Consider the following 21,945-nt stretch of genomic DNA (forward strand, 5'->3'; position numbering starts at 1 on the left):
CTAAGTAGCTGAAATATTTTACTTGTTCCACAGGTTCTCCATTCACAACACAGTTGACATTTTCAATGATTCTGCCTATTTTCATTGTCTTTGTCTTATTATTGCTGACCTTCATACCATATCTATTACAACAGCTATTCAATTTAGTCAGAGAATCTTGCAGACTTGTAGCGGATTTATTTAGAGTATAACATCATCCGCATAAAGCAAAGAGCTGACATTAACATCTCCAATTTTGATATCAGGTTTAATACCACTTTCCTTCATAATGTGATCCATATAGATAATGAATAACAGAGGTGATAATGTACATCCTTGTCTCACACCAGATTTAACATTAAACCATCTTCCTGTACTTCCCTCAATTCTAACTGCTGACTCACAACTCAAATAAAGACTAAGTATTGCTTGATATAATGCCCCATTGACACCATATAACTGCAGCGTATTGAATAGCTTCTCTCTTGGCACCTTGTCATATGCCTTTTCCAAATTGACAAAACTTAAATACAGATCTTTGTTATATTCCCATGCTTTCTCGACTATTTGTCGTAAAGTGAAGATCTGATCCTGACAGCCTCTATTTGGCCTGAATCCAGCTTGTTCTTCACCAAGCTTTTCTTCCACAATTCTTCTCAACCGTTTCTCAAGTATACTTGCATAGATCTTGCCAGGAACACTCAGTAGGGAAATACCTCTGTAATTCTCACATGCAGTTTTATTTCCCTTTTTTTTATTTCCCTTTTTATATATGGGTACTATGAGAGCTCTACTCCAATCATCGGGAATTTGTCCCTCTGTCCAGGCTTTCTGAACTATGCAGTGCAGCCACTGTAAGACTCTTATACCACCATACTTCAGCATTTCTGGTCGAATATCATCTATTCCTGCTGCCTTTCCACATTTCAAGCCTTTGATGGCTTTTTCTACTTCAAGTATGGATATGTATTCCTGACTGCATGCCTGGTCAGTGTTTTTTATCACTGTGCTGTCATCACTGCTTGTTTCATTTAGCAGTTTTTCAAAGTAATTACTCCATACTTCAAGGATATCTTTTTCTCCTGTTTTCATTTCACCTTTATCATCTCTAATTCCTTTTACAGCACTCTTTCCTCCATTCCTAAGCTTCTTCAACAATCTCCAGAATATTTTGCCACCTTCTTGATATTTATTTTCTATATTCTTGCCAAAGTCCTCCCATGACTTTTGTTTAGCTAGTTTTACACACTGTTTAGCTTTCTTACATTTGTCTCTGTATTCTGTAAGAGTAAAAGCTGACTTATTTGCCAGGAACTTTTGATATGCTTTCTTCTTTTCTTCACTGCCTCTTTAACTTCCTGTCCACCAGGGAGTTCTGATTTTTTTATCCTTGCACACAACCTCACCACATGCTTCTCTGGCAGAATCAATCAATATTTCCTTCAGAGTTTGCCACTTAATCTCCAAGGTTTGATTCCTGTTCTCAAACTCTTTCATTTTCTTTTCAATAATATTTCTGTATTTTAGTCTACAGTTCACATCTGAGAGCTGCTCAACTTTTATTCGCTTTAAAACTTTCTTACATGTTATTCTTTTCAATATGAAATTCAATTTTATCCTGCTCTAGACTAAATAGTGATCACTTCCAATTTCAAATCCTCTGTACACTCTGGTGTCCTGCACCAGGGAGAAAACATCACTATCAACAATAACATAGTCAATGAGACTTTTCTTATTCCTAGCCTCTTCTCTCCATGTGAATTTGTGCACATTTTTATGTTGGAACATGGTGTTAGTAATAACCAGTCCATGTCCTGAGCAGAAATCCAACAGATATTTGCCATTATTATTAGCTTTGCTCTTTTCTCCAAATTTTCCCAAAATATTTTTGTATGTCTCACAATCATTTCCTACTCTACTATTTAGATTCCCAACAAGGACCAACTTTTCCTTTTTCATTGTGTCAGTTGCTTTTTCTAAAGCCTCAAAAAATTCATCCACTTCTACCTTAGTAGAACCTTCTGTGGGACCATAGGCACAAAAAAGTCTCATTGTCCAGTTCCCCATTCTCATATTTGCCCACATTACTCTACTTGAGACTGACTGCCATTCAAGAAGATTAGCCTCATATTTTGTGTTGAATACTATGGCTACTCCTTCTTTTCCTTGATTGTCATTGCCTGAATATAACATTTTGTATTTATTGCTCAGAAAGATCTCACCAGTTTTGGTCTTTTTTGTTTCAGTCACCCCTATTATGTCGATCTGGTACTTATCTAATTCCTCAGCTAGCTCCATTTCTTTGCCATTCAGGCTTCTTACATTGATAGTACCGATCTTTAACTCTGGTGATGTTGAGTTGGGGTTTGTTTTCAGATTTGTTCCAGTAGCTGACTTTTCGCTGTTCGCCCTGGTTCCCTGGCGAAAACAACGGGGGCCTTGTTTAACCGGGCGACGCCCCAGCCTGCATGAAATTTTGTCATGTTGTACCATCATTTTTTATTTTGATTTAACCAATAAGAATACAATTTGGTCGGCTAAATCCCAAATTGCCAGCCCATCCTCGTTCGTTCAGTATCAAAGTAGATACCCAACAGGGTGCACCACGAGAAGGTGAGGATTGGACATTAGGTCAGAAGCCCTGGTCGGTTCTCCGCATTCCTTTAAAGGCCATGTGGAGGTCTCCTCTCAGTTATACAGCTTTAAATTTATTATTCTGAAAATAGGCTGGAACATTGAAACATCAGCTGCATCCTAAATACATGGATAACTTATAGAACAAGTAAAGTATTTCAGCTGTCTTGGCACAATTTTTAGTGAAAATGGCGGATTAATTATGGAAGTAGTTAATAGAATAAGCAAAGTTGGTATGGCGGGAGCCAGGTGAAAAAGAAATGGAATAAGAGAGAAATTAGCCAAAACATTAGTCTTGTTGTATACAATATAAAACAGTAATGAAATAGATTTGAGAGCTGAGTTAGAAATAAAACACCTGATCAAAGACTGGAGACCACAGATATGAGAGCTGAGAAAGATTAGGAGAGTGAACAGATGGTATCAATTGCACTATCATATTAAAAATGAGGATTTTAAGAAAAACTTGATATTATTAGCATTCATTGATGTGTATGAACACAGCTGACTGATTGAAGGTGGCATGGTCACTTAAAAAAAAGAATGGGAGAGGAAAGATTAGCAAAACAAGTGTTTGTTCACAGTAAGAAAGGATCCAGAGGATGACCACAATCTAGTGGATTGATGCAGTTAGAACTGCCTTAGAAGACTGAAAGATATGATTTGACATTCGTGGAAGTTTGATGGTTAGGCTAATTTGGAAGAAAATTATCACTAAGAAGTTAATAATGTAAAATATTCATGTAGTGCTATCTTAGTATCCTGTATGTCTGTCGTAAGTGTAGTATTTGACTTTTCAGAGGAAAAGTCAAATATTACAATTACGAGAGCAAATTAAGATGTTAGAATTTCAGTATTAATGGTGAGTAGAGGTATAACGCAAGAATTATTGATATATATTTTTATGAGAAGTAATGCTCCCTTAAAATGTTATTGAAGTAGAGATTAGTTATTTCTGTTTTAAACTATTTAAAGTTTTAAAACTTAATAAATTGCTGTATGTGATTAGTTTTTGTGTACTATCATTTGTTGTCATCAAGACAAATACTTAATATTGTATATATTTGTCATATAAAGGCTATAATTAAAATATTGATTATTAAAATTTTTTAATTATTAATTATTAAACAAATATTACTTTTTTATTATGTAGTTATGTAAGTGCGATGGTTCCAATTAAAAGTTCCAAAGAGTATCATGTGCAGCAAGAAATTGTAGTGTTATTCTCAGAAACGCTGTTGAGGTAAGTGTAAAGTTTTTATATAAGTAGGGGTACAGAAATACATTTTTATATAAAAAAAATAATAATAATCATAATATGTTTATTATCCAGCTTTGGTAATTTAACTATCAAAGTTAAGGCTGAATGAATGGGAATTGACTAACATTTTAAACTTATTTGATCACGTTGTATTCACTCACATCCTCTTTTCCATTTCATATTATTATTATTATATGACACCTCCAGGGAGTCCAAAGACTCATCAATCATATTAGACTTAACATGAAATGGAATTACACAGCCAAGTAACTTGGAATCTTAGAAACCTTGTTACTGCTTAGGATAGGGCAGTTAATCCTACCTGCATTGTCTGTTAAGTCTGTAAATTATGTATGTTCTTCTGGACAGTTTTCTATTGTTGCATGGTGAAAAACCTGAGTTTCCGGATAGAAAAACTCTGCCACATCCATGTAAGATAGGGTAGCCCACTTTTGCATGAAAGTTGTATTGAGTTTTGGTTAAATTTATATATGTTATGATAGTCCAAATAATCAGACATTACACTGGTTGGTGCATCACTTACACAACTGTCTTACATTCAAGAAGTTTATATTCATGTTTACTGTTGAATACTTTAGTTACTCCATTTCGACTCTTTCCAAGTGTTGAAATTAATGTTATTTCACAAGTATACTGTACCTCAATGGTGTTCAAAGACTCATTGCAGGGGATCTAAACTATGAAATCATTGACAGACAAATGTCATGATTGACTCTGGCAACCAATTCCACTGATTAACCACTCTCCAAGTGAAAAATCTATGCCTCACACCCTTGGTAATCACACTCTTACTCAGTCTCCAGGGCCCCCTATTCTTAATCCTCTAGCCAACTGCTGAAATATTTCCTTTGCATTAGTTCTATAAACCCTCTTAGTAACTTAAATGATTACTGTGCCTAGGTGACCACACCCTACCACAATCTAGATGTGACTGTATCAAAGTTTTACAAAGAGGAATGATAGCTTCCTTACCTCTGCTTGTTAGTGTATTCCTCAACAATTAAGTAATCCTAGGAGCTACTGTAGCCACCTTAGCAATATGTCCTCTGAACTTTACTCACAAATCCCTGGCTTTATCAATTTCCTAGAATATAGCTCTAATCAGTGCGGTACACAGCTTGGAATCTTTCATCCCAAAATGTATACTTTACACCTTTCAACGTTAAATTGGCATCCACTGTCTTTTGCCCATGCTGTAGGCTGACAGCATGGGCAAAATTAATCTAGTGAATCTAGTGAACAGATTAATTCTGAACACTCACATTTTAAAGAAAAATTTTAATTTTGCAAGAAAATAAGCACAAAATTAAACTTTCACTGTATACCTAATAATGTACCATATTTTTCGATAGATAACGCGCATTATCTATACAAAAAAGTCTAAATTCATTAAAAATGAGCATGCGCAGTATACATTTGAAAGGGATGAGAGGTAAAGCAAATGTCATAACAAAACTAAGGTAGAAGTATTACTTAATATTTATTGAACATTACACTATTCAAATCCAAAAAATTCTTCATCACACTCAATATTGAAAGAATCAATTGTGGTAAAAATTTCGTTTTCATTGCAATTTAATGGTATCTCTTTAGCTTCATAATCATTGTCACCAGACATCACTGCATTCCCCTGTGCTTTAATGAAACCATTTCTAACACAGTTTTCACTTACAACAGCCCAACTTTCTACAATCCACGTAACTATATCTTTATATGACGTTCTTTTCATCTGCCCTGTTTTGCTATATTCATGGTTGCCATTCATCATCTAGTCTTCCCACTTGGCCTGCAAATTGTCTTTGAATGGTTTATTTACTGCAAGATCAAGAGGTTGAAGTTTTTTTTGTTAAACCACCTGGAATGACAGCCAATTTTGAATACTTACTTACAATTGTTTAAACTTCTGCTGTCATGTGTGCCCTACACACAATCCAACACTAACAAAGATTTTAGGTTGAAAAAAGCCATTTTTCTTTTTCGCCACACATTCTCCAATCAAAATTTCATAACCTCAGAATTTCTCCAACCTTTATCATTAGCAGTAACAATAATATCTTTGGAATCACAACCTTTTGGAACAGTCTTTCTTTTGAAAATCACCATTGGTGGCAGTTTGGAACCATCTGCAGTTACGCAGAGAACCACAGTAAAGTTAGACCTTTCATGCCTTGTTGTTGCAACTGAAACCTCTTTTGCTCCCTTCAGATTCACAGTCCTAGAACTAAGCATGTCAAAACTTATGGGAACCTCATCCATATTCCCAAAGTGACAAGCATCAACCCCACACAATTTTCTCTCAGAAACAAATGAAATTTAGCGACTTTTGCTTCCCAGTCGCACAGCAAATTTGTCCAACACTAGTGGAGGGGCACACACTTAAATTGTTTCTCTTCATAAATCCAAAAACCCAAGATGGGTAGGCCTTAAAATCCTTTATATTATCGTTTTGTGCAATTCTTTTCAATTCCTGCAACACACGGACAGTAGATATTCTCATACCTTTATCTCTTTCACTAACAACCCAACCAAAACAGTTTTTCCCCTATGGTTGGCCACAAGTACCTTCTAAACCTCATAGCAAGTTTCCTCGTATGTAAACATTTCAGGACTGTTTCAGCCTTTCGCCATTCACGAACACTACTTTCTCCAACACTGAACAATCTATCAGCTTAATGATTCCCTTTTTCCTTTGCTAATTGCCAACAAACCAACAAACCTTATCAAACTAATAAAATCATACCTCACTGACAGATCCATGCAGATAAAAATAAAAGGCACCATCTCAACTAGGCGCAAAATCCTTGCAGGAATACCACAGGGTTCCATGCTGGCTCCCCTACTTTTCACAATCTATGTGGCAGACATTCCACAGAACCCAAGGACCACCAACCATTTAAAGCTTGAACTGTGCTGTGTAGGATTTTCTCTGAGAAGTGCTTCTGTCTTCCATGGGTAATTCAGATCTAATAACAAAATATAAACAAATAATGATTTACTTTATGAAATATTTTAAAACAGGATGTACAGAATAATGTAACTTCATAAAATTCAAAAAATGTACACCTACTTTTCAATTGTAGTCGTAGTAATGTCACAGTGCTCCCCAATAATGTGAAAATTGTAAAATTTGGAATTAAAAAATTCAACCACTTTAAAAGCAATGCACATGCTTTTAAAGAATTCCTCTGTCTGTTCTTCCTAACTCTACCGCTAGTTGACGCATGCATGTTATCTATACATTAAAATGAGTGATGAATATGTTTGGGGCGCACGTTATACATTAGGTGCACGTTATCTATCGAAAAATATGGTATATGTGTTCCTCTGTTTCTAATAAGTTCATTAATTCGCTTAGGCATGGACTCTACCAACATAGAACACATTTTTCTTATTTTTGCATCTTGAAACCATACTTTTATAATCGATTGTATTAAGTTATCCTTTGTATCACAGTTTTCCAAGTCTCTTTTTCACTATGGCCCCACAAATTTTCTATCGGATTAATGTCAGAGAGTTACCTGGCCACCGAAGCAATTGGATGTTGTGATTTTTTTGAGAAACACTTTGACATTTTTTGAAGTGTGGCATGGAGCGAGATCCTGTTTTAAGGTGAGTTCTTTGTCTTTCTGGATCTGTGGAATCACTCTTTTCTCCAATATTTTTATGTATTGGTCACTTTTCATCATACTGTCAACACGCACAAAACTAGTGTCCTGGATCATCATATATAAAACAAGCCCAAAACATCTTTTTAGCTGGGTCTTTAGGAACTTGTTTAAGGTGGACAGGAGAAGCTTTCATCATCCACTGATTTGCAAACATATGGTACTTGCACTCCCTTGACAAAGAAATGGCTCTTATCTGAGAATATAACCATCCACTTCTCAATTGGTTGTTGAGAAGTGGAAGAATCCAATCTTTGTACACTTTTGCTCACTGGAGCCTCTTTTTCTGCATAGCCTTCATCAAAAGTTTTCTTTTTTGGTCTGTGGACAGTCCTCCCTGCTTCCAACAATCTTCGATAGACTGTCATGTCAGAAACATTAATCCCACTAGCTGTCAAGTCTCTATTTAAGTCTACAGCAAACAATCTTGGAATCATTGTGCTTTTCCTAACTAGTAAACGATCTTGAGTAAGTGTCGTTTTCCTTTTTTTCCCCCCCACATTTTCCTTTTCTGTGAGGAGAAAAGTACCTGTCTCCTCGAACCTCTTTAAAATTGCATTAACAGTACTGAAACCAACACACACTCATTGGCAATTTTTCTTTGTGTCATAGATGTGTGCTGAGAAAGATTACATATTCTTGAATGCTTTCTTGGAGATGTATCCATTTTATAGCTACACAAAATGAATAAAACACTACAATTGTCAACTTATTTACACTATTAAAAATACACAACACTATTCATAAACATCATAAATACATTCACTCCACCAAAATAGTGAACTAAAACTGAAATTAATAAATTTAATTTAATCCTTTATCCAAGTGTGAGCAAACAAAGTTTGCACCTGAAAGTATCTTCAGGACTGGGGGTAAGGTTAGTTGTCAAACAGTGTGCCACCTTTTTATTAAATTACTCTGGATTTAGAGAAAGATGTTGAAAATTTATTTTTCACTTGGTTAGACTATAATAAATTTAGTTTAATCCTTTATCCAAGTGTGAGCAAACAAAGTTTGCACCTGAAGGTATCTTCAGGACTGGGGTAAGGTGGTACAACACCGGGAAACTTGCTGCAAAGATGGAGCAAGCTAACATCACTCCTATCTCAGTATCTCCCATAATGCAAAACACATATCCTTGCAGATATGTATAATGTTATGCATTAAGGGAAGGGCCACTACCCAGACTAGTTTCAACCTTTATTGAGGTCTCTTCAGTGGGAGCCAGGCCCAAGTGGAGATACCAGGCAGAAGCATTAGCAAGCTCATCTCTACCTATAGGAGTTGCCAAACAATGTGCCACCTTTTTATTAAATTACTCTGGATTTAGAGAAAGATGTTGAAAGTTTATTTTTCACTTGGTTAGACTATAATAAATTTAGTTAGTTTAATCCTTTATCCAAGTATGAGCAAACATAGTTTGCGCCTGAAAGTATCTTCAGGACTGGAGTAAGGTGGTACAACACCGGGAAACTCATTGCAAAGGTGGAGCAAGCTAACATCACTCCTATCTCAGTATCTCCCATCTTTCAGCATCTTTCTCTAAATCCAGAGTAATTTAATAAAAAGGTGGCACACCATTTGGCAACTTCTATAGGTAGAGATGACCTTGCTAATGCTTCTGCCTGGTATCTCCACTTGGGCCTGGCTCAAACTGAAGAGACCTCAATAAACGTCAAAACTAGTCTGGGTAGTGGCCCTTCCTTTAATGCATAGCATTATACATATCTGCAAGGAGATGTGTTTTGCATTATGGGAGATACTGAGACAGGAGTGATGTTAGCTTGTTCCATCTTTGCAACGAGTTGCCCGGTGTTGTACCACCTTACCCCAGTCTTGAAGATACTTTCAGACACAAACTTTGTTTGCTCACACTTGGATAAAGGATTAAACTAAATTTATTATAGTCTAACCAAGTGAAAAATAAACTTTTAAAACTGAAATTATTGTGAACTGAAACAAAAACCAAACCAAAAACTTCATGAAAATTTGGCTTGTTCAGATTAATTTGTTTGCTACTTCAGATTAATTTGTATTTAAATCATTATGCAATTTCTACATCACCTTCATTCAGTATTATGTTACGTACTTTTTTTTTTCATCAGGAAACAACTGAATATTTCTCTTCAAATCATTCTATGCATCCTTTATGTACAAATTGAATGGCAGTGGTCCAAGCACAGATCTCTTTGCAGCTCACTGTTAATCACCTGTATTCTACTCTTCCGTATACCAGTCTTTGGTATCTGTTCATCAGCCACCCTTGTATCCATGTCACCAGTTTCATGTCCATTGCCATTTGTTCCAGTTTAATTAACAGTTCTGTGTGGTATCCTGACACATACCTCTACAAAATTCAGCAGTATTATCCTGTATTCATTTCCCCTCCCCCCTACTGAACCATCACTGTTATAAAAAGTTGGTAAATTACTGAGGCATGACCTACCCTTTACTAAGCCATGCTTCCTCCCCTATTAGAATTTCAAATTCTATCAAGTCATTCCTGAATTCTGTCTTTGATCACCTTTGTCATTACCGCCACTCTGAACATTCTGATTAGTTTGTGATTTATTACCACAATCTTGAGTATGCAATGGAACTTGCCCTCCTTCCACCCCCTTTGGACTTTACCAAAACTGAGACTTTAATTAAAGAGCTGCTTAGTCAGAGGCAATGCCACTTCCCTTAAATATTCTTGTAATGCATGAGCTAATATCCCATCTAATTTCGTGGTGTTATTTGCATTAAGATTTTGCAGTATCCCAAGTACTTCTGGTTATCAGTCTCTATTTCCACATTGTTTCTTGTCACATCTATTACAGCAGTAGCCTTTCTTGTATTCATAGATCCTTGCGAATGGTTACTCAGTAACTCAACTGTTCTGCCTGCTTCTATTACCTTGCTACCATCAGCACTCTAGTTATTTTTCCTTTTACTTGTTGTATAGTGAAAGAACTCTTTGGACTTTTTTTTAGCTTGCTCGGCTAATTTCTTCTCATAATCTGGTTTTGCTTACCTTAATGATTGTCAATCTAACTACTACCTGATTTATCCTCTAGACTTCAGGTATACGGTCTGATATTGCTTTCTTCGCATACCCACCCCCCAACTATTTCCCATGCACTACTAGCATCTTACCCTTGCAGATTTATGTGCCATGGATCTACTTCAAGCTTCTTCCTAAGTTTGTCAAAATTGCCTGCCCTCTAGATTCACATATATTTCTTAACTGAAAATTCCATGTGTTTTGCAATCTTCCAAGTTAAAACTGCATGATCACTCCCTCCCCCCAATCAGAGGCAAGGCAGCCACCTGGTTATGGACAGATTTTCTTTTCGTGTCAACAAATCTAACACTCTTGATTTCCTTCTTCACATTCTGTTTCGAGTGGTTTTCCACCACCCCCTGGCTTTTAGCAACAACCAACAGTATATTTTGTCCTATTATCCTCTATCTCACATCATATTTCCTCAAATGAACTGCCATCCCCACTCCTGTCTTCCTCTTCACTTGTTATTTTTTGGCTGCAATTGATCTGCTATAGTCAGAATTCCTCCCCTCCCCTCCAAATCATATCTTCTCTATCCTCCCTGAAAATACTGTACCCTTCACATTCTTTCCCTTTAACCATATAATCTGCTGTCAGCCAAGTCTCACTAACTTTTTTTCATAAACTTTCTTGCAAACCTCTGGTTTTCATAGCTTCAACAAGTCATCCTCTCCATTTAAGTCAGTCATCCTCTCTTCTTTCTTCCTGGTAGTGATCAGTTCATTCTCATAAGCTGTCTCTTTTTGGGCATCCATTATAATGGTCTTACTCTGAACTCTTTGCAAGATATGCACATACTTCATCATAAGCCATCCATGTCCATAACAACTCCTGCTTCACGTTCAAAGTGCATCCTTCTCCTGTCATTTGGAGGATATATGTGTTGTGAATAGTTTGTATGTGTTGGTCTTAGTGTGAGATTGTCCTCCTGCTTGCATACCCAAACATTGCTTCCAAACCTGTTCACTCTGTGAACAGGTTTGGAAGCCCATTTAGTCTTTCTTTCTCTCCAAAAAATTCTTCTTGGAATTTAAAAAAATATGTTGAATTTAAAGAAGGAATTTAAATGAGGCATTTTTCTTAAATTGATATTGTGTCAGTCATACACATACTATTCAGAATTAGCATCTTCTTTACCTGGTGATCTTTGGAATAGTTTAGCCAACCTCACCTATGAAAAATCCGAACACATTTATAGTCAATAACCAAAGAACGAAGAATGAATTCAAAAACTTTATGGAAAAGAAACATTGAACATAGAAGCTCAGTGAATATTTACATCATAACCAAGTAGTTGTAATATATCCTCATGCACACTACTCAAGCCAGAACTCAGCATTCTGTCATGAGGTTTTAATTTTGCATTATCACAAAGTTGGATTCCTGAAATTGTTATAATGATCAGGGTTGAGAAAGGACATCCAAGATTACCAAAAGATGTGCAGCAGACTTTATCTACATAAAAATAGTTTTCATACTCCTTCAGCCAAAACTTCCAGACAAAAACACCTCAGAAATGGAACAGCTCTACAGGATATTAGGCAGGACGAAAAAAAATGTTTGCCTTAAGAGTAACAAGGGCATTGTAACAGTTACCATGAATGTAACAGAATATGCAAAAAATTTGACTGTGACCTAACAAGACAATCTCACACTAAGACCAACAATATGATTATAGATTAAAAAAAACAAAAAAACTGCTCATATCGAGACCCCTTTCCCTCACTCCACTCCCTACACTATGCACACAACCCAGTTCTGAGAATCTTAAGACATACCACTAAGACCCATTGTAGATACACGGTACTCTCCAACTTCCTTGTTATCCAAGTGTCTGGCAATCTTACTAAGCCCTCACATTGGCAAGACAGACTCTCTTATAAGAACCACGGAACATCTTATTGAATATACAGAAGATATTACAATTGAACTAGTTACTTGCAAGTTTAGATATCACTAATCTGCTCACCAATGTTCCCAGAGTACAAACCATACAATTACTAAGATCTATTTTCACTGGATACCATGGAAATTTTTAAGCATTGTGTCAACACCATCTGTAAATTCCAAGAAGAATTTTTTGAACCGAAGGAAGAAAGGACCAACAATGGGCTTCTCTTTGCCTCATAATTAGACCTGCTTTATAGTAATGTTGTGCAAAAATAACCAGAAGCCAGCTCATACCAGATGATACTTGCACTCCAAATGCTATCACTATCTGACACAAAAAACTGGCATTATACGAACCTAAGATATAGTATATAAAATCTCCAGTAGTATAGAGCTCAATAATCTCAACTCCATCCTACCAAAGAATGGTTAACAGAAGATTAGTCAATAGAATCCTGTCACTAACATAGGATTTTATTGACTGATGTTCATTTTCATGAACATTAACAAGTTAAAATGAACAACTTTTCAGTGGAGTGGTAATTCTTTCCTATATTTGGTCAGTCAAAGACAAAATTTCCAAGTTGCCACATCAACAGCATATTGTATGGTCTGTCTTTTCCCTGTTTGTCATTATATACCAGAGTTAACCTGCCTGAGTGGTGGTTAATATCACATATTTGGATTCAGGATAGTATTATTATAATAAGTTAAGAGATTGAGTGAGAGAGAGAGAGGAAATTCAAAAATAATATCTTTATTTACAAATAATTTATATTAGTGTAGATTTATGGTAATTCTTTAAGGGTGTGTAAAATGTTTATGTTCACAAGGTACTATATACAAAATTGCATTATAAATAAACTTATCTCCTAAAGAGAAAAATGCCCACAAACTTAACAACAGAGTTTAAGAATATAAACATCATGTAAAATTCCTTGTCTTCTCTTCAAGATCATAGGATTTGATGAGAATACCAAACTCAAACAGTTAACTTCAAACTTATACAGTTTCTTCTGTTCTCAGTAATGGTCATTCAGATATAATTACTTAGCTCATACCTGTTTTTCTTCTAAAATAAGAAAAAAATATTGTGCACAACTTTTCTTAAGAGAGAACATATTTCTTCTTTCATATTTTCTGCACAATATCAGTTCCTTCCCTATTTTCTTGAAATATAAAGATAATTTTAAAGTTCCCTTTTTCGTTGTGGAAGACTTCTTTGTTATCTTTAAACACAAAAATAATTAATCTATTTTGGGTTTACAGCACTTAACTGGAATATGTTTGATGCATAACATATTAAAAGGAATTGTCCTTTCCTTTATGAGAAATTATATATCACTTTTATCTATGCCACAACTTAGCTTCATGTAAAAGAAATTCATACGTTAATTTTGGGATAACTGTTTGTTTCCCTCATAATGCTCTTTTCCACCTTCTTAGCTTGAAAATTCCTTTAAACCATTTCTCCCAGCTTAAACATCAACTTTTTAGAACATTGCTCTGTTCTAATAAATGCCACAGCTATTATTCTCTCTCTCTCATTCACTGATTCAACTTCCTCTTCGGAAGTATAATAAGTTAAGCTTTGTGCTAGCACACTACTGTGTAAAACAGTAAGCAACATGGTGGTAAAATGAAAGTCACTTATTGTAAACAGGAGCACACAGTTGTTCATTGGCATGAAAATGTCAATGGAAAGTTCAATATTTTCTTCTTTCAAAGTTATGTTACGGAAATAAAAAACTAAATTAGACATGAGCCATTTGTACAAATAAATATCACAATCAAACAAAGATTTCTTATATAAACATTTCTAATTAAAGAAATAATGGGTTTTTTTTTTTGCTTATACAGTTTCTTCTGTTCTAAGTAATGGTCATTCAGATATAATTACTTAGCTCATATCTGTTTTTCTTCTAAAATAAGAAAAAAATTTCAGCACAACTTTTCTTAAGAGAGAACATATTTCTTCTTTGATATCTTCTGCACAATATCAGTTCCTTTCCTATTTCCTTGAAATATAAAGATAATTTTAAAGTTCCCTTTTTCCTTGTAGAAGACTTCTTCGTTATACTTAAACACAAAAAGAATTAATCTATTTTGGGTTTACAGCACTTAACTGGAATACGTTTGATGCATAACATATCAAAAGGAATTTATCAGAACAGAGACAATGTTCTAAAAAGTTGATGTTTAAGGGGGGAGAAATGATTTCAAGGAATTTTCAGGAAAAGAACATTATGAGGGAAAGAAACAGTTATCCCAAAAATAACGTATGAATTTCTTTTACATGAAGCTAAGTTGTGTGCATAAGGGTCAAAGCTGTATAACTGAGAGGAGACCTCCACATAGCCTTTAAAGGAATGTAGAGAACCGACCAGGGCTTCTGACCTAATGTCCAATCCTTGTTCGTTCAATATCCAGGTAGATATCTACCTGGATATTGAACGAACGAGGATGGGCTGCCAATTTGGGATTTAGCCGACCAAATTGTATTCTTATTGGCTTAAACCACAATATTAAATGATGGTACAACATAATAGAATTTCATGCCGACTAGAGTGTCGCCATGTTAAACAAGCCCCCCCCCCCCCCCCCCCCCGCTGTTTTTGCCAGGGAACCAGGGCAAACAGTGAAAAGTCAGCTACTGGAACAAATCCTAAAACACATCCCAACTCAATATCACCAGAATTGAAGATCAGTACTATCAACATAAGAAGCCTGAATGGCAAAGAAATGGAGCTAGCTGATGAATTAGATAAGTAACAGATTGACATAATAGGGATGACTGAAACAAAAAAAAAGACCAAAACTGGCGAGCTCTTTTTGAGCAATTAATACAAAATGTTATATTCAGGCAATGACAAACAAGGAAAAGAAGGAGTAGCCGTAGTATTCAACACTAAATACGAGGCTAATCTTCTTGAATGGCAGGCAATTTCAAGTAGAGTGATGTGAGCAAATATCATAATGGGGAACTAGACAATGAGACTTATTTGTGCCTATGGTCCCACAGAAGGTTCTGCTAAGGTAGAAGTGGAGGAATTTTTTGAAGCTTTAGAAAAAGCAACTGACTCAATGAAAAGTTGGTCCTTGTTGGGGATCTAAATAGCAGAGTAGGAAATGATTGTCAGACATACAAAAATATTTTGGGAAAATTTGGACAAAAGAGCAAAGCTAATAATAATGGCAAATACCTCTTGGATTTCTGCTCAGGACATGGACTGGTTATTACTAACACCATGTTCTAACATAAAAATGTGCACAAATTCACATGGAGAGAAGAGGCAAGGAATAAGAAAAGTCTCATTGACTATATTATTGTTGATAGTGATGTTTTCTCCCTGGTGCAGGACACCAGAGTGTACAGAGGATTTGAAATTGGAAGCGATCACTATTTAGTCTTGAGCAGGATAAAATTGAATTTCATATTGAAAAGAATAACACGTAAGAAAGTTTTAAAGCGAATAAAAGTTGAGCAGCTCTCAGATGTGAACTGTAGACTAAAATACATAAATATTATTGAAAAAAAAATGAAAGAGTTTGAGAACAGGAACCAAACCTTGGAGATTCAGTGGCAAGCCTTGAAGAAAACGCTGATTGATTCAGCCACAGAGGCATGTGGTGAGGTTGTCTGCAAGGATAGAAAAATCAGAACTCCATGATGGACACAGGAAGTTAAAGAGGCAGTGAAGGAAAAGAAGGAAGCATATCAAAAGTTCCTGGCAAATAAGTCAGCTTGTGCTCTTAGAAAATACACAGACAAACGTAAGAAAGCTAAACAGTGTGTAAAACTAGCTACCCAAAAGTCATGGGAAGACTTTGGTAAGAACATAGAAAATAAATATCAAGAAGGTGGCAAGATGTTCTAGAGGTTGTTGAAGAAGCTCAGAAATGGAGGAAAGAGTGCTGTAAAAGGAATTAGGATAAAGGTGATATGAAAACTAGAGAAAAAGATATTCTTGAAGTATGGAATAATTACTTTGAAAAATTGTTAAAGGAAACTAGCAGTGATGAGAGCACAGTGATAAAAAAACACTGATCAGGCATGCAATCAGGAATACATATCCATGCTTGAAGTAGAAAAAGCCATCAGAAGTCTGAAATGTGAAAAGGCAGCTGGAGTAGATTATATTAGGCCAGAAATGCTCAAGAATGGAGGTATAAAAGTTTTACAGTGGCTACACTGCATAGTTCAGAGGGCCTGGACAGAAAGACGAATTCCAGATGATTGGAGTAGAGCTACAATAGTACCCATATATAAAAAGGGAAATAAAACTGATTGTAAGAATTACTGAGGTATATCTCTACTGAGTGTTCCTGGTAAGATTTATGCCAGTATACTTGAGAAACGGTGGAAAAGGATAGTGGAAGAGAAGCTTGGTGAGGAACAAGCTGGATTCAGGCCAAATAGACGCTGTCAGGATCAGATATTCACTTTACGACAAATAGTTGAAAAGTCATGGAAATATAACAAAGATCTATATTTAAGTTTTGTAGATCTGGAAAAAGCATAAGATAAGGTGCCAAGGGAGAGAGAAGCTATTCAAAACACTACAGTTGTATGGTGTCAGTGGGGCATTATATCAAGCAATACTTAGTCTTAATTTGAGTTGTAAGTCAGCAGTTAGAATTGAAGGAAGTACAGGGAGATGGTTTAATGTTAAATCTGGTGTCAGAAAAGGATGTACATTATCACCTCTGTTATTCATTATCTATATGGATTACATAATGAAGGAAAGTGGTATTAAACCTGATATCAAAACTAGAGATGGTAATGTCAGCTCCTTGCTTTATGCGGATGATGTTATACTTCTAAATAAATCCGCTACAAGCCTGCAAGATTCCCTGACTAAATTGAATAACTGTTGTGATAGATGTAGTATGAAGGTCAGCAATAACAAGACAAAGATAATGAAAATAAGCAGAAGCATTGAAAATATCAGCTGCATTGTGAATGGAGACCCTATAGAAGAAATAAAACATTTCAGCTACTTAGGCACGATTTTTAGTGAAGATGGTAAATTATATATGGAAATAGACAGCAGAATTAACAAAGCTGGTATGGTAGGAAGTCAACTGAATAAATTCATATGGAATAAGAGAGAAATTAGTCAAAACACTAAATTACTGTATACAAGACAGTGTTCAAACCAATTTTAACTTATGGATCTGAGAGCTGGGTCAGAAATAAAACACTTGACCAAATCCTAGAGACCGCAGATATGAGAGTCCTGAGAAAGATAAAGGCATGAACAGATGACCAATGGCAATATCATATTAAAAACGAGGATATTAGGAAAGAACTTGACATTGTCAGCATCCAGGAATGCATTAGCAGAGCTAATCTCAGGTGGTATGGTCACTTAAACAGAATGGGTGAGGAAAGATTAGCCAAACAAGTGTTCTCTGCCAGGTTGGCAGGAAAAAGACTCAGAGGAAGACCAAGATATAGGTGGATTGATACGGTAAACAGTGCCTTAGAAGATATATATATAAATATAAGATCTGACAATGTTGTAGCTTTAACAGGTAACAGATTGATTTGGCAGAAAATTGTAGGTAGGAAGTTAGTAATGATGTAAATTTTTCATGTAGTACTATCATATCCTGTACACCCCTTGAGGGTAAATGTCAGGAATTTGATCATGATGCTTTTTTTTTTTGCTGTACATTTAGAAACTGTGTACATACAAGATAAATAATAAAACCAAAAAAGTTATCCTTTCCTTTTTATTTATTTATTTGAGCAAAATTGGCTGTTGCTAAAAAATAAAGTAAGATAATCTGATATCACTATTCTAAAGTATCAAAGTTGTCTTTTCACTCCTCAGCAAAATTTATAATCTCTTTAGGTCTCCAAAACATCCTCCATCCCCCACTTAAAACAGCTGAAATTTACAAGATTACTTGTGCCTGTGTTATGTGTATATAGGACTGACAGACAGGCATGCAGGCAGGTTAGGAAAGAGTTGCATGTCAGAACATTTTGAGGACATGGGTAAAAAAAGGAAACAAAAATCGGGATTGGTAGCCCATGCAATAGAATCCAAACATGACGTATTATGGCAACGGATTGAAATGACCCATATAGATTACATCTTCTGCTCCAGTGTGTTTAAAGAATCATCTGAAATTAAACTTGCAAAGAAATTGTATTCTTGTTTAATCATTTATCAAAGCATAGGCAAATAAAGTTTGCACGTGAAATATCTTCATGACTAGGCTACTTGTATATTGAGGCGACTTCGCATCAATTGCCTCTGCATTCCATAATGCAAAATACACTTCCTTTCAGTAGTGTTAATTGTTGTACATTTAGGGAAGGATTGCAATTTCACTTTTCTTGAAGTCTGATCTTCAAGACCCAGAAGAGATACCAAAGGTGAATTATATTTGTAAGGTTGAATTGTAGGTGATGCTATGCTCTTATATAAATTTACTCCTAAATAAATAAGTAATATGACAAATTAATGATTAATTTAATGAGATATGAAAGCTTTTAAAACAGACAGGAAGACAGAATTCATTTATTGCAATTTCACTAGTGAAACTATATTAACACTGTGAATTAAATAGGGAAAATATAAGGGTATAGGATGCCAATTTTATGGATGATTAGACCACCTAATGTCAGATTAATCCTCTTCATGTATTCACATTATTTCAACTTTTTGCACAATGTTTTGCAAGATACAGGATAGGAAATGAAAATGGCAAATCATGAAGAAAACATTGATTGATTCAGCCAGAAAGCTGTATGGTGAGGTTGTCTGTAAGGATAGAAAAATCAGAACTCCATGGTGGATTCAGGAAGTTAAAGAAGCAGTCAAGGAAAAGAAGAAAGCATAGAAAGTTCCTAGCAAGTAAGTTAGCTTGTGCTCTTAGAGAAAAGCACTGTGTAAAACGAGCTAAACATTAGTCATGGGAAGACTTTGGTAAGAACATAGAAAATAAATATCAGGAAGGTGGCAAAATATCCTGGAGGCTATTGAAAGAAGCTTAGAAATGGAGGAAAACTTATTGTAAGAGGAATAAAAGAGACAGAGAGAGAGATGATAAAGGGACTTGAAAACTGAAGATAATGATATTCTAGATGTCTGGAGTAAATACTTTGGAAGGCTGCTAAATGAACAGGAATGCAGTCAGGAATCCATAGTTGAAGTGGAGAATGCTACCAAAAACTTAAAGTGTGAAAAGGCATCTGGAGAAGATGAAATTTGGCCAAATGCCCAAATAAGGAGGTATAAAAGTTTTACAGTGGCTGCATTGCATAATTCAGAAGACCTTGTCAGAGGGTTGAATTCCAGAGGATTGGAGCAGAGTTCTCATAGTATCCATCAATAAAAAGAGAAATAAAACTGAATGTTAAAATTACAGAGGTATTTTCCTACTGGGTGTTCCTGGTAAGATTTATGCATGTATACTTGAGAAATGGCTAAGAAAAATTGTGGAAGGTAAACTTGATGAAGAACAAGTTGGATTCAGGCTAAATAGAGGTTGTCATGATCAGATTTTCACTTTAAGACAAATAGTTGAGAAATCTTTGGAATATAAGAATTTGTATTTGTTTTGTTGATCTGGAAAAGACATATGACAAGGTGCCAAGAGGAAAGCGCTTCAAAATGCTACATTATATCAAGCAATATATAGTCTCTATTTAAGTTGTAAGTCATCAGTTAGAATTGAAGGAAGTATAGGAAGATGGTTTGAAGTAAAATCAAGTATGTGTCAAGGGTGCGCATTATCTCCAATGTTATTCATTATCTATATCAGTGTTTCTCAACCTGTGGTCTGCGATGATGGGACAGGTGGTCCACAGGCAGACTTAAATTAATTAAACAAATATATATTTTTTAATTATCCAAACAAATTAAAATTGAATAAATAAATAAAAATTATTGAAATCAAATGGAGACTTAACAAAAAACAACCAATAGCATCAGAATGTTCAAAGGCGGAAGCAATAAAACTATATTGTTCACTTCACCACTCTTTTATTACTCCTCATTTTGGCACTACAATAATTTATAGTGGCAGAATGACAAATAATAAGAGGGGTGAAGTGAACAACAATATAGCTTTATTGCTTCTGCCTTCTGTTGCTGTTTTGTCAGATTTGAAGTGAACATCTGTTATCCACATTTCAACCAATTGCTTGTTGTTTATTGATTTTTATTATTGAAGGTTTTCCTCCTTCAACCAAGGCTCAATATATTTTCAGAAGTGCTAAGTGATACTCTGACAAAGTGTGTCGTGAGTTAACCTCAGTATTTATATATTTTTCGGAAATGTTTTGTAATAATGGAAAAGTGCCTTAGAACTAGGACTTTGAAAAGAAAACCAAATGAAACAGGTGATGCTAACCTTAATTGTGATACACGTGTTGCAACAGCCAGTAAATCTGATACTATTAAAGTAGAAGAAACAAGCAGTTCAAAGAAAAAATACAGTAGGAAATATACCAGTTCATATTTGGAATTCATGTTTACTTGGTGTGGAGATGAAAGTGAACAGAAACCTCTGTTCACTTTCATCTCCACACCAAGTGTGTTTTGTGTTATGAAATGTTGTCTAATGAGTGCATGAAACCTGTGAAACTCTGACATTTAGAAACTAAATCATGGGAAAGATGTAGATTTGGCCATAGGTTCCATTAATAGTAAGGCACTGGGAGCATTCTATTCCTTAACTTTGCGTATAGTGAAAACAGGGAAACCTCATTCTATCGGGGAAAATTTACTACTTCCAGCTATAAAAGATGTGGTAAAAACTATGTTTGGGAACAAGTTCCTAAAAGATGTTGATTTGATTTCTCTTTTAATGACACTGTCAGTCACAAGATTAATATGGCAGGCAACGTAGAACAGTTAATCGAAAGAGTTGAGAAGAACCCTTATTATTAATTTCAAATAGACCAGACTACTGATGTTACAAATGATGCGCAGTTAATATGCTACGTAAGATATGCGCATGATAACAGCATTCATGTCAATATTCTGTTTTGTAGAACTTTGTCATCCCAAACAACTGGAGAAGAAATATTTCACACTCTCAATAATTACATAATGCACAAAGGGATCCAGTGGGTAAATGCATGGGCTTTTGTTCAAATGGAGCTCGTGCCTTACAGGCAGACATATTTGGGGGTTGTTTCTATGATCAAGGAAGTGGCTCCAGATATGAATCGGGTATATTGTTTCATACATAGGGAAAGGCTGGCCTTAGCATGTGGCCTCCAAAGGAATCCCACCAGAATTTAAAACTGTACTATATAACGCTGTAAAGCTAGTTAATTTTTTTAAGGCTCGACCACTAAATAACAGGTTTTTTTTCAGTATTCTGTGATGAAATGGACGGTGAATATATACAACTTTTGCTTCATTCTGAAATTCACTGGATTTCCAGGGGCAAAGTACTAACAAGCTTATTTCAATTAA

The 21,945-nt window shown here is 35.4% G+C and overlaps 1 protein-coding gene across 1 annotated transcript in view; it reads left to right on the forward strand.

The window, feature by feature from the left end:
* LOC150107188 (lateral signaling target protein 2 homolog) overlaps positions 1-21,945 on the forward strand; it is a 311,745-nt gene that overhangs the window by 132,173 nt on the left and 157,627 nt on the right. Inside the window, exon 6 of the mRNA XM_090391046.1 lies at positions 3,767-3,856. Coding sequence (XP_090247172.1) covers positions 3,767-3,856 — 90 coding nt within the window. The remainder of the gene's footprint in view (positions 1-3,766; positions 3,857-21,945) is intronic.

Source organism: Typopeltis vanoorti, chromosome 4, assembly GCF_054136105.1.
Source record: "Typopeltis vanoorti isolate ZY-2024b chromosome 4, IOZ_Tvanoo_1.0, whole genome shotgun sequence".
NCBI lineage: Eukaryota > Metazoa > Arthropoda > Arachnida > Uropygi > Thelyphonidae > Typopeltis > Typopeltis vanoorti.